General features: G+C 40.9%; 2 protein-coding genes across 5 annotated transcripts in view; both read left to right on the top strand.

The window, feature by feature from the left end:
- Nucleotides 1–6,589, top strand: part of LOC308652420 (transmembrane epididymal protein 1-like) — an 85,482-nt gene extending 78,893 nt beyond the window's left edge. For 2 of the 4 annotated variants that reach the window (XM_081300252.1, XM_081300249.1), the window contains one exon: nt 6,506–6,585. The gene's annotated coding sequence lies outside the window, so the exon portion shown is untranslated. Of the gene's footprint in view, nt 1–6,505 lie in introns of all 4 variants that reach the window. The other 2 variants (XM_081300251.1, XM_081300255.1) reach the window with 2 other exon arrangements.
- Nucleotides 3,511–13,996, top strand: part of RGSL1 (regulator of G protein signaling like 1) — a gene marked incomplete at its 5' end in the record, with an annotated part of 42,423 nt that continues 31,937 nt past the window's right edge. Inside the window, 4 exons of the mRNA XM_081298238.1 lie at nt 3,511–3,523; nt 6,506–6,588; nt 8,793–8,867; nt 10,095–10,224. Of these exons, the coding sequence (XP_081154364.1) occupies nt 3,511–3,523; nt 6,506–6,588; nt 8,793–8,867; nt 10,095–10,224 (301 nt within the window). The remainder of the gene's footprint in view (nt 3,524–6,505; nt 6,589–8,792; nt 8,868–10,094; nt 10,225–13,996) is intronic.

The raw sequence follows: 13,996 nt of genomic DNA, 5'->3' as shown, positions 1-13,996 counted from the left end.
CTAATGCCATCCATTTCCCTCCAAATTCTATAATTTTGTCATTTTTTAATGCAGAGTAATACTCCATTGTGTATAAATGCCACATTTTTTTATCCATTCGTCTATTGAAGGGCATCTAGGTTGCTTCCACAGTCTTGCTATTGTGAATTGTACTGCTATGAACATCGATGTAGCAGTGTCCCTGTAGCATGCTGTTTTTAGGTCTTTAGGGAATAGACCCAGAAGGGGAATAGCTGGATCAAATGGTGGTTCCATTCCCAGCTTTCCAAGAAATCTCCATACTGCTTTCCAAATTGGTTGCACCAATTTGCAGTCCCACCAACAATGAACAAGTGTACCCTTTTTCCCACATCCTCGCCAGACTTGTTGTTGTTGGACTTCATAATGGCTGCCAATCTTACTGGAGTGAGATGATATCTTAGGGTGGTTTTGATTTGCATTTCTCTGACTGCTAGCGATGGTGAGCATTTTTTCATGTACTTGTTGATTGATTGTATGTCCTCCTCTGAGAAGTGTCTGTTCAGGTCCTTGGCCCATTTGTTGATTGGGTTATTTGTTATCTTATTGTCTAATTTTTTGAATTCTTTATATACTCTGGATATTAGGGCTCTATCTGAAGTGTGAGGAGTAAAGATTTGTTCCCATGATGTAGGCTCCCTATTTACCTCTCTTATTGTTTCTTTTGCTGAGAAAAAACTTTTTAGTTTGAGTAAGTCCCATTTGTTGATTCTAGATGTTAACTCTTGTGCTATGGGTGTCCTATTGAGGAATTCCAACAGCATTTCTTGTAGAAATAGATAAAACAATAATGAAATTTATATGGAATAATAAAAGACCCAGAATAGCAAAAACAATGCTAAGCGGGAAGTGTGAATTAGGCGGTATAGCGATACCAGACTTCAAACTATACTACAGAGCAATAGTAACAAAAACAGCATGGTACTGGTACCAAAACAGGTGGGTGGACCAATGGTACAGAATAGAGGACACAGTAACCAATCCACAAAACTACAACTATCTTATATTTGATAAAGGGGCTAAAAGCATGCAATGGAGGAAGGATAGCATCTTCAACAAATGGTGCTGGGAAAATTGGAAATCCATTTGCATCAAAATGAAACTGAATCCCTTTCTCTCGCCATGCACAAAAGTTAACTCAAAATGGATCAAGGAGCTTGATATTAAATCAGAGACATGGCATCTGATAGAAGCAAGAGTTGGCTATGATCTACATACTGTGGGGTCGGGCTCCAAATTCCTCAATAGGACACCCATAGCGCAAGAGTTAACAACTAGAATCAACAAATGGGACTTACTCAAACTAAAAAGTTTTTTCTCAGCAAAAGAAACAATAAGAGAGGTAAACAGGGAGCCTACATCCTGGGAAGAAATCTTTACTCCACACACTTCAGATAGAGCCCTAATATCCAGAGTATACAAAGAACTCAAAAAATTAGACAATAAGATAACAAATAACCCAATCAACAAATGGGCCAAGGACCTGAACAGACACTTCTCAGAGGAGGACATACAATCAATCAATAAGTACATGAAAAAATGCTCACCATCGCTAGCAGTCAGAGAAATGCAAATCAAAACCACCCTAAGATACCATCTCACTCCAGTAAGATTGGCAGCCATTATGAAGTCCAACAACAACAAGTGCTGGAGAGGATGCAGGGAAAAGGGTACACTTGTTCATTGTTGGTGGGACTGCAAATTGGTGCAGCCAATTTGGAAAGCAGTATGGAGATTTCTTGGAAAGCTGGGAATGGAACCACCATTTGATCCAGCTATTCCCCTTCTCGGTCTATTCCCTAAAGACCTAATAAGAGCATGCTACAGGGACACTGCTACATTGATGTTCATAGCAGCACAATTCACAATAGCAAGATTGTGGAACCAACCTAGATGCCCTTCAATATGAATGGATAAAAAAAATGGATAATAAAAATACACAATGGAGTATTACTCTGCATTAAAAAAATGACAAAATCATAGAATTTGGAGGGAAATGGATGGCATTAGAGCAGATTATGCTAAGTGAAGCTAGCCAATCCTTAAAAAACAAATGCCAAATGACTTCTTTGATATAAGGGGAGTAACCAAGGACAGGGTAGGGACGAAGAGCTTGAGAAGAAGATCAACATTAAACAGGGATGAGAGGTGGGAGGGAAAGGGAGAGAGAAGGGAAATTGCATGGAAATGGAAGGTGATCCTCAGGGTTATACAAAATTACATAGAAGAGGAAATGAGGGGTAAGAGAAGAATAATACAAGTGGAAGAAATGATTTACAGTAGAGGGGGTAGAGAGAGAAGAGGGGAGGGGAGGGAAGGGGAGGGGAAGGGGGATAGTAGAGAATAGGATAAACAGCAGAATACATCAGTCACTAGAATGGCAATATGTAAATCAATGGAAGTGTAACTGATGTGATACAGCAATCTGTATACGGGGTAAAAATGGGAGTTCATAACCCACTTGAATCAAACTGTGAAATATGATATATTAAGAACTATGTAATGTTTTGAACGACCAACAATAAAAAAAAGAAGAACCACCCAGAACTTTACTCTGAATTCCCTCAAGATCTTTGTGTTACAGGACTAATGGATAAGGTGATAATAGATAGAAGAAATACAGTAGACTATGAGCTCATCTGCGACAAGTAAAACATCAAGAAGATTCTCTTCTCATTTTTAAAATAACAGTATCTGGTCTTTATATATACTAAAGAATATAATAAATTTTCAAATGTAAGTAATGTTTTATTGGCAATTCATTATTAACATTCCTTTCAACTTTCAAAATCTTATCCCCCCCCCCCCCATGGAACAAGGATTTAAGCATTATATGAGCTTCCCAACAACTCTAGAACTTTATAGAGTTCTTTAAGACCTCTCATAAGAATAACATTGAACAACTCCATTCTCAAAAGTTTGGGGAAAAAAGTTTTCTGCCTAAATTATTAGGGTTTATAGGGCTGATGGTCTTTCACTTTTATCAGAAGAGGATCAGAGGAAACAAAGAGTGGATGAAAAGATCAAGCATCTCCCTCAAAACCTTTCAGAGACAAGGAAGGTCAAGTCCTTTGAAAGTTGTCTTAAGGGTGCAGAACATCCAGGAGACATTGCTTATTACAATTACCTCTAGTATAACAGTTTATAGGTCCATGGGAACTGAAGTGAGTCATGCAAAAATATCACCATAAGGTAGGAAAGGATGGAGTACTGAAGAGGGCTTGGACACACTGAGAAAGAACCTGTCAATGCACACAAAAGAGCGTGGACCAAGTCCAGGATGACTCTGGTACATTCAAAGGAATCCGTAAAATCAGGTAAGAAAAAAACTTACCTTCAGATGATGGTCTCCATCAGATCTAAGTAGGCCCCCGCCAATGGAACCTGGAACTCCTCAGAAGTGTCACTGTGTGTTCACAAGGGGTGGGTTGCTGTTGACTACAGGCTCATTCTGTTTCTAACCAATCACAGTGGCAGGAAAAGCGAGGCAACATGAGCAACACTGGTGAGTGTCTGAGAGAGATGTCTCCAAGACTGAGCCCTCGAGGCAAACCACTTGCCTTCCCAGTTCACTGGAGTCATCATTGGGGGTACCACAAGTGACCTGTATGGCAGTCATGCCCTTTGTTTTCCTCCTCTTTCTCTCCTGCCCCTTCCTACTTCTGCTACTAGATGTTAAGGATAGGACAGGGCCTTGTTCATGAGACAACTAAGCCTAGAGGAGAGAGTCAAGTATAGCTTGGCCCTCCATGTGCCTTACCTCCTCCAGGGAGACGGCTTGCAAGGGGTTTGGGATCATCCAGTGATTTCTCACACCAAGTCAATAGTATGATTTGGAATGAGCACAAAAGCCCTTCTCCAATTTTTAGGAAGTCTGAATCCAGAACAGAAGAAAATGGCAAAAAAGGAATGAAGAAAATGGGAAGGCAAATGTGGGCAGCCTTGTTCCCTTACCTCGATAAGACTACTTTATGAGTGGTGAGCCCTGCCATTAAAGCCTCTCTGGATACCAGAAGTGTATGTAGATAAGGAAAACGATCCATTGGGAAATTTCTGCCAAACCCCACTGTTCTGCTTGCAGACAGTCTCAATAACATACTTATTCAGGAAATGCAAATTAAGCTTTATAAATTACAGAGAAACAAATCCCAGAAGATTAAAGATCAGCTCTTGAAAGAATAAATCGTTCAGCATTTACAGACTTGGATAATGTGTGAACATTTTAAGTGCCTAGGACAGGATGAGAAGACCAAGTCGCTCCTCCCAGAAACTCAAAGGAGGAAGATACATCAATGGACAAAACAACATGGCTTGTCAATCGTCATTGTGTTCCACCACTGTGGTAGATTCTACCATTCTTGGTCACCAAGATAATATGTAAATCAGTTCTTGATGGGTATCTAGTCATTTGTGAAGCTGACTAGAGTTGAAAGGACATTTTAGGCAATGGGAAGGTGAGAACAAAGACATGGAGTTTGAAATTTGAGTATCTACCATATTCGGGAAATAACAGTGCCTTGGTTCTGGCTTGGAAAAGGGAGGCGGCATGGTGTGCAGTGGTGGGAGATGAGCCTAGGAGGCAAAAGTCAGGGTGAAGCTCCGGCACTTAGACTTTACCTTAGGACATTGAGGGGACTTTGAAGAGTTTTAAAAATAGTAACATCAACATATTATGGTGGCAGTGCATGAATGAGGAAGGAAGAGACTGGAACTAGGGAAACCACTTAGAAGACTGATGCAGTAGTCTGAGAGAGAGATGATAAACATCTGAAATAAGAGAATGACCCTATGGAACCAGATTCCAGAAATAAATTCAGGGGAGAAACCATGGAACAGACCACCATTGAATGTGGTGGGGTAAAGAGAAGAGAGATGGAGCAAGAGAGAAGGAGAGAGGAGAAAAGATGAATCTCGGTTTTCTGGATGTAGATAATTGAGTAAGCGATGATTACAGTAACTGAGACTGGGAATATAGGAAAGGGGGCATGTTGGGAACCTGGACATTTTGAACATTTTGGAGTTGCTATGGATATGTATGTAGAGAAGTCCCACAGCTCATTGGATGTTTACAACTAAGAGAGAAGTCTGGGCCAAGAACTCAAATTTTGGAATAATATATGTGTCATAGGATAAATCAGCCAGAGAATGCTCATAAAAAGAAGAGCAGAGAGCTGGTGAGAGAGACCCAAGAAAGTTCATGTGAAATACAGAACAGAAGAAAATGGAAACACAGAATGAAGAAATGGGGAAGGCAAACATGTGGACAGCACTAAAGGCCGGGGAAGACTATCTGTAGAACAGAAAGCAAGAGTGGCCCCAGCTCCCTGCTCATAGTAGCATTTGATTGTCTGGGTTTCTATTTCTATTATTCAAAGGCCTTGATCACTTGGTGTTATCAGGAAAGGTGATGGAGGTAAATGGTCTTCTCATGTTATCAAAACTGCACTGTAGTGACGGTGGAGGGTGGCACTCACCTCACCAAAACCTTAACTAGACTGATAGTCTACTGTACCAGATTTCGGTTGTTGGTTTTATAGTCTTTTATTACGAACTTTGGGTATGATGGATATGGCCCATTAGTTGCCAATTATCTTATTACTCACTAGTTGAACATTGGGCTCTAAAGAGTGTAGATAATGAATTGGAATACACTTAGGTCCCTAGTCCACTTAGGGTCTCCATGTTTAGTTTTTCTTGACATTCAATATATCCTCTGACTAACTTAGACAAAATAATAATCAAACCTGAGAATTTAATAAATACATTGCGCCACCAAACCAAGATTCAGGAAAGCTCTTACCAGCTTGTAACGCTGGGCCCAAACTAACCAGCTGAAATTTGACTGCAGCACAAGTAAATTCCTGCCCCTGGTTTCTGACAGTGATTCTATTAAATAAAGTGTGGTGGAGCTAATGGTGCAGTGTGAGAGCTCCCAAGCTGGCTCCGTTTCAGGCCACACTAATGCAACATGCCACATGGGCAATAATTCACTTCTCCTCTGCCCTGGGAAGCAACTGCAGGGCTTGGGTTGTGGGTGCCATTCCCACCCGTGAGAGAGGAGCCTGATGGAAAGGAGGCCACATGAGGAGGAACAGGCTGAAGAACTTAGTGACCAGGCAGAGAGGCTGGAAGTAAGCCCGAGGCTGTGATGTCTTTATAAATATTGGAAGCGCTGTCTTATGTAAGAGGACTTAGATGAATTGTAGAATTTCCCAAAATAGAAGGCAGTTCACTGTAAGAAAAATCTTCCTAATGTTTTCTCTCTTCACAAATGGAATGGGCAGCCCTATGAGGCTGTGCGCTCCCTCAGCTGGGAGTATATAAGCAGGTGACATGGGAGAGTCCTGGAGAAGGGGAAGCCGAGTGGATGACCCTAATGGAGGTCATCAGGCTGAGATCAGCCATGGGAAATTATCTTGTTTTCCCAACGTGAATGCAGTCCTGGTCATGGGTTTTGTTTTGTTTTGTTTTCTCTCTCCCCATACAGAGATACTCCGTTCTACAAATCTTATAATTCTGCTGGAGGATGAAATCTTTGCCGATTTTTTCAATACATTTCTTTCTCTCCCGGTAAGCATTGTCAGACTTAAGTTCAAATGTTTTATTGACAGCTGAATAATAAACCTCACTGAGCTCAGTGCCCTTTTGTTATTTTGTTGTTTACTAAGTTCCTTATCAAATGCAAACTTTTCCAACTTGAGCCAATAAATATGAACCAGAACCCCCTCTACAATCTCCGGGAGCTCCCTAATATGAATACAACCAAGTTTTCAAGGCTCAGCCTCCTTAACTGCCTCTTAACTGTCCAGAGTCACCTCCCCTCACATCAGCTGCTGATCCCCAGTGCTCTAGTGACCGCCATTTTACACTGGCTGAGTGCACCTGCCATCCCCCACCCCCAAACCTCTCTTCCAATCTCAGCTTAAATTCTGTTCTTCTTAGGGAATTCCTAGGCCCTCGCACTGGGACCTCCTGGTGGAACTTCTCCTGCCTCTGTTTCCCTTGGCAATTTGCAGCTGTCTTGTGTTGCCTGTGTACACATGTCTGTGTCCCACTGGAGTGTAAGATTGTGAATTCCCTCAGGACAAGGACTAAGGATTATTCATTCTGTTCTACTCCCCTTATCAGGTGTTTAGCATGCAGCCTTTAAGTTGTGGACTAAAACCAAACTGTATGTCCTCGGGCTATGTAATTTAGACAAACTTCAAAATCCAACTAAAACCCAAACCTGGGCTCATCCTACATCTTTTTTGGATTAAATTTTTGATGACATTTTTAATGCTGGCATCTTATAAATTGTGGTTCATTTTAGTGAACGCCCTTTCCCACTGGATGTCATCTGTTAAAAGGTGAAATTTCAGACAAGCGGAGAAACCACTGTTTTATCTCAGTTGCTGAGTGGTTACTCCGTACCAGCCACTGGGATTAGTTTTGGGGATGTACATATTAATGCGCCATCCCTGTCCTCAAGGAGCTCCCAGTCTAGAGTGAGAGACTAGTATTTAAGATACGAGTGACATAGTGGAGACTTTTAGGAGGCAGCTGGAGAGTCCATGGAGCAGGGAAGCTATTCTTCCTGAAGAGTCAGGAGAAGCTGACCAAGCCAAATCTTAGGAGTGGATATCTGAGAACTGACCAGGGGCAGGAGGGATGGATAAAGAAGTGGGGGGAAAGACTAGGGGGTTGAGTAGCAAGAAAAGGCCTCACAGACAGAGGAGAGAAAGTCAGGTGGCAGCGGCCAACATGATTTGAAAAGGAGGGAGGAGGAAGAGGGGTCTCCATGAGTGGGACTTTCAGGTGATCCTCACACACGCTAATGCCTTTGCCACTGTCTTAATTAAAGCTTTCCTGAGTAAATTGTTTTTTTTGTACCAGGGATTGAACCCAGGGGCACTTAATCACTGAGCCACATCCCAGCCCTTTTTATTTTTCATTTTGAGACAGGGTCTCACTAAATTGCTTAGGGCCTAAGTTACTGAGGCCGGCCTTGAACTTGCCATCCTCCTGCCTCAGGCTCTTGAGCTGCTGGGACCTAAGTAATCTGAAGACACATTAATCACCCAATTTATGAAGACAAGTTTCTAGAAACAGAGTGATGTGGGAAGGTGGCATTCCAGCCAAGAGTGTAAGATGAAGTCCTGGCCATTTTGGCAGCTGTGGTATACGGAGAGACAGTCGTATTGCGTGTCAAACACTCCTGTCAACATGTCTACCGTTTAATTCCCATGGTTTCCCTGTGATATAAGCATAGAAGCCTTTTCCCATCAGTTCCTAGATGATAATCCTTCCCCCATGCTCGACAACAGAGAATAGTAGCTTAGAATTGATGCTCTCAAAGCCTCAGCATGTAATTTTTACCCCATATCTTCAGTCCTCTCTACTTTCTCCAGTTCAAGAGTTTAGGTAAATCCAAAGCTACTTCTCATTAGGAAAAGGTTTTAGAACTTGGCTTGAGCTCTCTAAGTTCATGAGGGAAGGGGATGATGCAACCCACAGCGTAACGTGTTCTCATATCAAGGGCTTTTGGCTTTGCACATAAGCAATAGCCCCCAGGCCCAGGCAGGATGCAGTCAAAAGATGAATGAATATTGCAATTCTCTCTATTCGAAGTCTTTTCGTGCAGGGTACGTTGATCTGGTGTTGCAAATTTAAGAATTAATGTCCCTTTAAATAGGAAAACAGCAGAGCCTCTCTTCCTCTGTGGCTGCAGGAGCATGTCATGAATATGAAGAGAAGCTCTTGCTCTTTGGCTGTTTCCTAGCTTTCTTTTACAGGTCTTTGGTCAGACCCCATTTTATCTTGTTGAAAAATCACAGTGGAACTTGTGGCCAGAAATACCTTGCGACTTGGTGAGTAGGAGCCTAGGATGGCAGAGGGTTTGGGGCCGAGGAAGAGAGAGAGTTGTATTTGAAGCATGGATTGGGAGAGAGAAGGGAAGAAGGGGATTAGAGAACGACTGTAAGAAACCAGAAAGCAGGTGAGTAGAAAAAAACAGCATCAAGCCAGGTAAATGTTTTACACTCTCACCTTGGGCAAGCAATTTCTGGTGAATTCTTTCCTTTATATTCTAGTCCATTATTAGCAATTGGAATTCATCTCTCATGTCTACTGTGATTGGGGATAGTAGATGTTTGGAATACTATGCTGAGAAAAACCTTGAGCCACATTTAAGCAAAAAGAGCCCAGGAATTGATTGGCAATGGCTGCATTGGGTGGGATACGAAGTGGCCATCTCTAGTCCACACAGGTATGATCAGATACACATTATCAGATACAGATCAAGGTAAGGTGCCAATCTGCAGTTCTCTTCCAGAGGCAAGTTTTTCCTCTTCATCTTTTTTCTCTTCATATATTTCTTTTCCTTTTCCTTCTAGATTGTCTTTCTCTTCTCCTTGTTTCCCCTTTCTTCTTCCCAAGACTTAGATCAGCCAGTGGCTTCCATGTGCATTACCAGTGGTTTGTGGATCAGAAAAGTCACTCTAAGCCCTGCTCATAATAAGCCTTGTTTTTCTCTGAGTTACTAAGAGAAGATACCCTACTCCAATTCTTACATTTGGTTTCCCTAAAATAACTATGAAGCTTAAATTGTTAAAATCTGTCCTCCCTCCTCCAGCGGTTCCATGTCTCAGGGATCCCTTCTGTACTCTAAATGGTCTGCATGTGTTTTTGTACATGTTGTACAATTGATAAGGGTGGAGGCTTGTAAGAAACAATGTGTGTTTACAAAACAAGTTAAATAGAGTAGTTAAATAGAGTTTATGACCTGACACCATAAACTGAGAGCTTTTCTGTTTATTTTCTGTAAATCAAGACTTAGATCTTTTCTGGAAGAAGTTCACCCAGAAATACGGAAGAATTTTTGAAGAAAGACCAAACTTGTTAATCCATACGGGTCCATACATTTCTTTAGGAGCTTCATCTTGTGTTTCCACTGAACTTAGGATTTTTAATCAACACACCTCTACTTCCAGTCAGATACTGCCAAGTGTGAGGTTATTTATCACCACTTGCTAAGCAGCATTTCTTAACTGTTAAATTTCATTTATCTTTCTGTTGCTATTTTGGTTTTTCTCTAGATTGCCAAATACAAAGGACTATTGACCTGGTTGGAAAAATATCGGTTACCTTTCTTCTGCAAAACAAACTTGTGTTTCAATTACATTCTCTGTCAGGAATTAATCAGTTTCATTAAGTCTGAAGAAGGAGGTAAACAGAATGTGTGTGTGTGTGTGTGTGTGTGTGTGTGTGTGTGTGTATTGTGTAGAAACATGGGAAGCCATATTATATAATTATCCTATGTCTGCCAGTAGGATAAAAATACCAGCTGCATTTTGTACATTTTGTAAACATGTGAGTGGTCCAACCTATGTGTAGCAATAGGTGAAATCTTGGGCTGAAAAATTGGTACCTGGAGCAATAATCAGGAGTCATGTGGGATAGTCTATTTATCTCACTGTAGCCAGAAACTACACAATGGTCATAAAGTATGAAAAAATTGCCTAACATATGTACAGAATCAAACACATCTTACCACCTTCATTATTATCATTTGTTCTAAATCACCATCATTATTTCTTAACTGATACTGGAATCATCTCAATCTCCTTAACTTTACTCTTGCTCTCCTGCTCACAGCAACCAGAGAAAGCCTTTTAAAGCATAATTTTGGGGAAGAGAGTGAGAGGATTGTAGGATGATGGCTAATTAGGAAGCACTGGTAATCTCTTCCCATACCTGGGTAAGAATTACACTGACAGAATCTATATGATGTTCCTACTCTGGAGTCCGTTGAGGCTCACAACTTTCAGGGAAAGGCTCAAACAGTAAATTGTACAGCTCTTAGCATGGTAGCAGCTGCCTATCTCCAAGCACCAGCTCCATGGCTGACAGCTGTCACAGTCTCAGCCCACAGAGAGGCCTGGACACAGGTTGTGAGGGTCGCAAAATCAGAGAAGACCCCAAATAGACAGGATCTGTGTGCTATTTGCTTCTTCTGATCACAGAGGTCCACAGACACCGGCAGCCATTTCTGTTTTACCTCCCCATTGCTATAAGCCCTTCGCCATCTACTGATGTAATTTCAGCCTTAGAGGGTCTAGTCCCTCTTTTATTTTTAATTTTTCCCCCTTTTTGGAGTCAGAGATTAAGAACTAGAAAATTTAAAAGAAACTAATTAGAAAGTAATCAATGATACCTAGGGAAAGGCACTAGTTCAAAAAAGACATGCAAAGACCTAAGTTTATACCTCAAACTTATCTTGACACAGAAATATCTTGCAGCAATTAATTTTTTCCCTCAAATAAATAAAATAAATAACAAAACCAGAAAACTCTGGGCAAGGCGGGGGGGGGGGGCAGATTCTGATTTCCAGAGTTGCACATTATTAGATTCTAATGTCAAAATTTTAACAAAAAGTCACAAGGCGTACAATGAAACAGGAAAGTATGGTCCATTTCATGGAAAAATAAGACAAAAGAAACTGTTCTTCGAAAAGATCTGATGACAGATATACTAGACAAAGACTTTAAAACAATTGCCTTTAAGCTACTCCAAGAACTAAAGAACAATATAGGAAAAGTTCAGAAAATGACATGTAAACAAAACAGAAATTTCAATGAAAAGACAGAAAAGCCAAAAAGAAACCAAAGAGAAAAACAGAAATGAAAAATTCAGTAGAGGGAATCAGTGAATAGAATGGACTAGAACAGATTTAAGAAAGAATCAGTAAACCTGAAGATAAGTCAGAGGAAATTATTAAATCAGAGGAACAAAAGAAAAGATACTAAAGAAAGTGAACAGTCTCCCAGGGACCTTTGGAACACAATCTAGCACACCAGAATATGCATTTAAGGTGTTCTAGACAAGAAAAGAAGGAAGAGATAATATTTAAAGAATAATGGCTGAAAACTTCCCAACTTGATTAAAAACATGAATATAAACATCAAGAAGCTCAGTTAACTTTTAGAAAGATGAACTCTAAGATACTCACACCAAGACACATAATAATAAAATTTTGAAAGGAAAAAACAAAGAATCTTAAAGGCAGCAAGGAAGGAATAACTTGTCATTTATAAGGGGATTTCATATGATTATTAGTGGATTTATAATCCAGAAACTTTGGAGCCCCAAAGGCAAGTGGGCTTGTATATTAAATTTCCAAAAGAAAAATCCAAGTAGTCAATAATTCTATGTCTGGCAAAACTGTCCTTCAAAAATGAACCAAATGATTGAGCAATTTAACTCCTGGGTATAAACTCAAAAGAACTGAAAGTAGGGTTTCAAAGATTTTTTTGTGGGGTACCAGTGAATTAACCCAGGGGCACTTAACCACTGAGCCACATCCCCAGCCCTTTCTATTTTTTTATTTTGAGACAGGGTCATACTAAGTTGCTTAGGGCCTCATTAAATTGCTGAGGCTGGCTTTGAACCAGGGATCCTCCTTCTGCCTCAGTCTCCTGAGCCTCTGAGATTATAGGCATGCACCACTATGCCCAACTCAGAGATATTTGTAAACCCATGTTCATAGCAGCATTCTCTACATAGCAAAAAAATGTGGAAACAACTATGTGTCCATCAACAGATAGATAAGCAAAAATGTTACATACATACAATGGAATATTGTGCTGCCTTAAAAAGAAAATTCTGACATATGCTACAATATGGATGAAATTTGAGGACATTGTGCTGAGAAAAAAGACAAATACTGTTTGATTCCATTACATGAAGAATGTACAATAGTCAAAATCAGACACAGGAAGGAGGATGATGATTGTCAGGTGCTGGGAGGAGGAGGAAATGAGGAGTTATTGTTTAATGGATGCAGAGTTTCAGTTTTACAAGAAGAAGAGTGTTTTGGAGATGGGAGGTGGTGATGGTTGAACAACTTTATGAATCCACTTAATAACACTGAACCATATATTTAAAAAGAGTGAAAATGGTAAATTTTATGTTAGATGTATTTTACTATAATAAAAAATTGGGAGGAGGGAATGCACTTCAAATTATGTTTCTCCTCCACTGTGCCTGCACTTTCCCCCACACATACCACCAGTGGCTCCTGTCTCAGTGACCTTCCGGGTGTGAGAGGCCTGGCTCCGTTTCCTCTCTGACCGCATCTCCTCCTATTCTCACCACCCCCATTCACTCCATTCCAGCCACCTTGACCTCCTTGCAGTTTATCCAACATGCAGGACACTTACCACTTCAAGCCTTTCCACTGCCTGTTCCCTCTACCTGGATGCTCCTCCAGATGTCCACATGGCTCCCTGTCACCTCCTCATGTGCCCAGGCAAATCCTATCCCCTCAATAAAAGCTACTCTGACCATAGATCCTATGTGATACTACCTCCTTCCCATCATCCCAACTGTGCCCCCAGAACTCCCAATCTCCTCTACCTTGCTCTGCTCTTCCTTTTTTTCTATGGTGCTTGTAACCTTTAATCTTAGTAGAGAAAGCATTTACTCATCATGCTTATTGCTTATTGTCTCTTTCACAAGAATATAAGCTCCTGGGATTTTTGTTCTGTGCTGTTGTATCTAAATCACCTAGAATGGTATCTGGCACTTAGTAGGCATGTAATGAATATTTGTGGAATGAATGAATGAACAAAATTTCCATCTGGGGTTACATGGGCAAATTTTGACTCACTAACCAAAGGAAATTAACGATGTGCTACCATGACAAAGTTAAGGTCCAGGAGCATCCATGGAGGAAAACATTATAACAAATCCCCCTCTCTACTCAACCACCCTTTCATTATATATAGACATTTGTAAAGGTGGATGAAAATGTGCCCTGAGGGCAAGATCATGGTCAGGTGGAGACTGTACGGGGAGGTGCCTTGGGTGGAGGGTGGACTGTGTGCTTGTCTGTGGGAACCACATGTCACTTGACCCATGTCACTAGATGTCATGGTGCCCAACTTCAAAAGCACTCCATTGTCAGGACCCCACTCCCTCACTGGCCACCATTTTTCTT

The sequence above is a fragment of the Spermophilus citellus genome (genome assembly GCF_964194105.1).
Source record: "Spermophilus citellus genome assembly, chromosome: 6".
NCBI lineage: Eukaryota > Metazoa > Chordata > Mammalia > Rodentia > Sciuridae > Spermophilus > Spermophilus citellus.
Note: the sequence above shows the minus strand (reverse complement) of the source record. Positions and strands in the feature narration are given on the sequence as shown.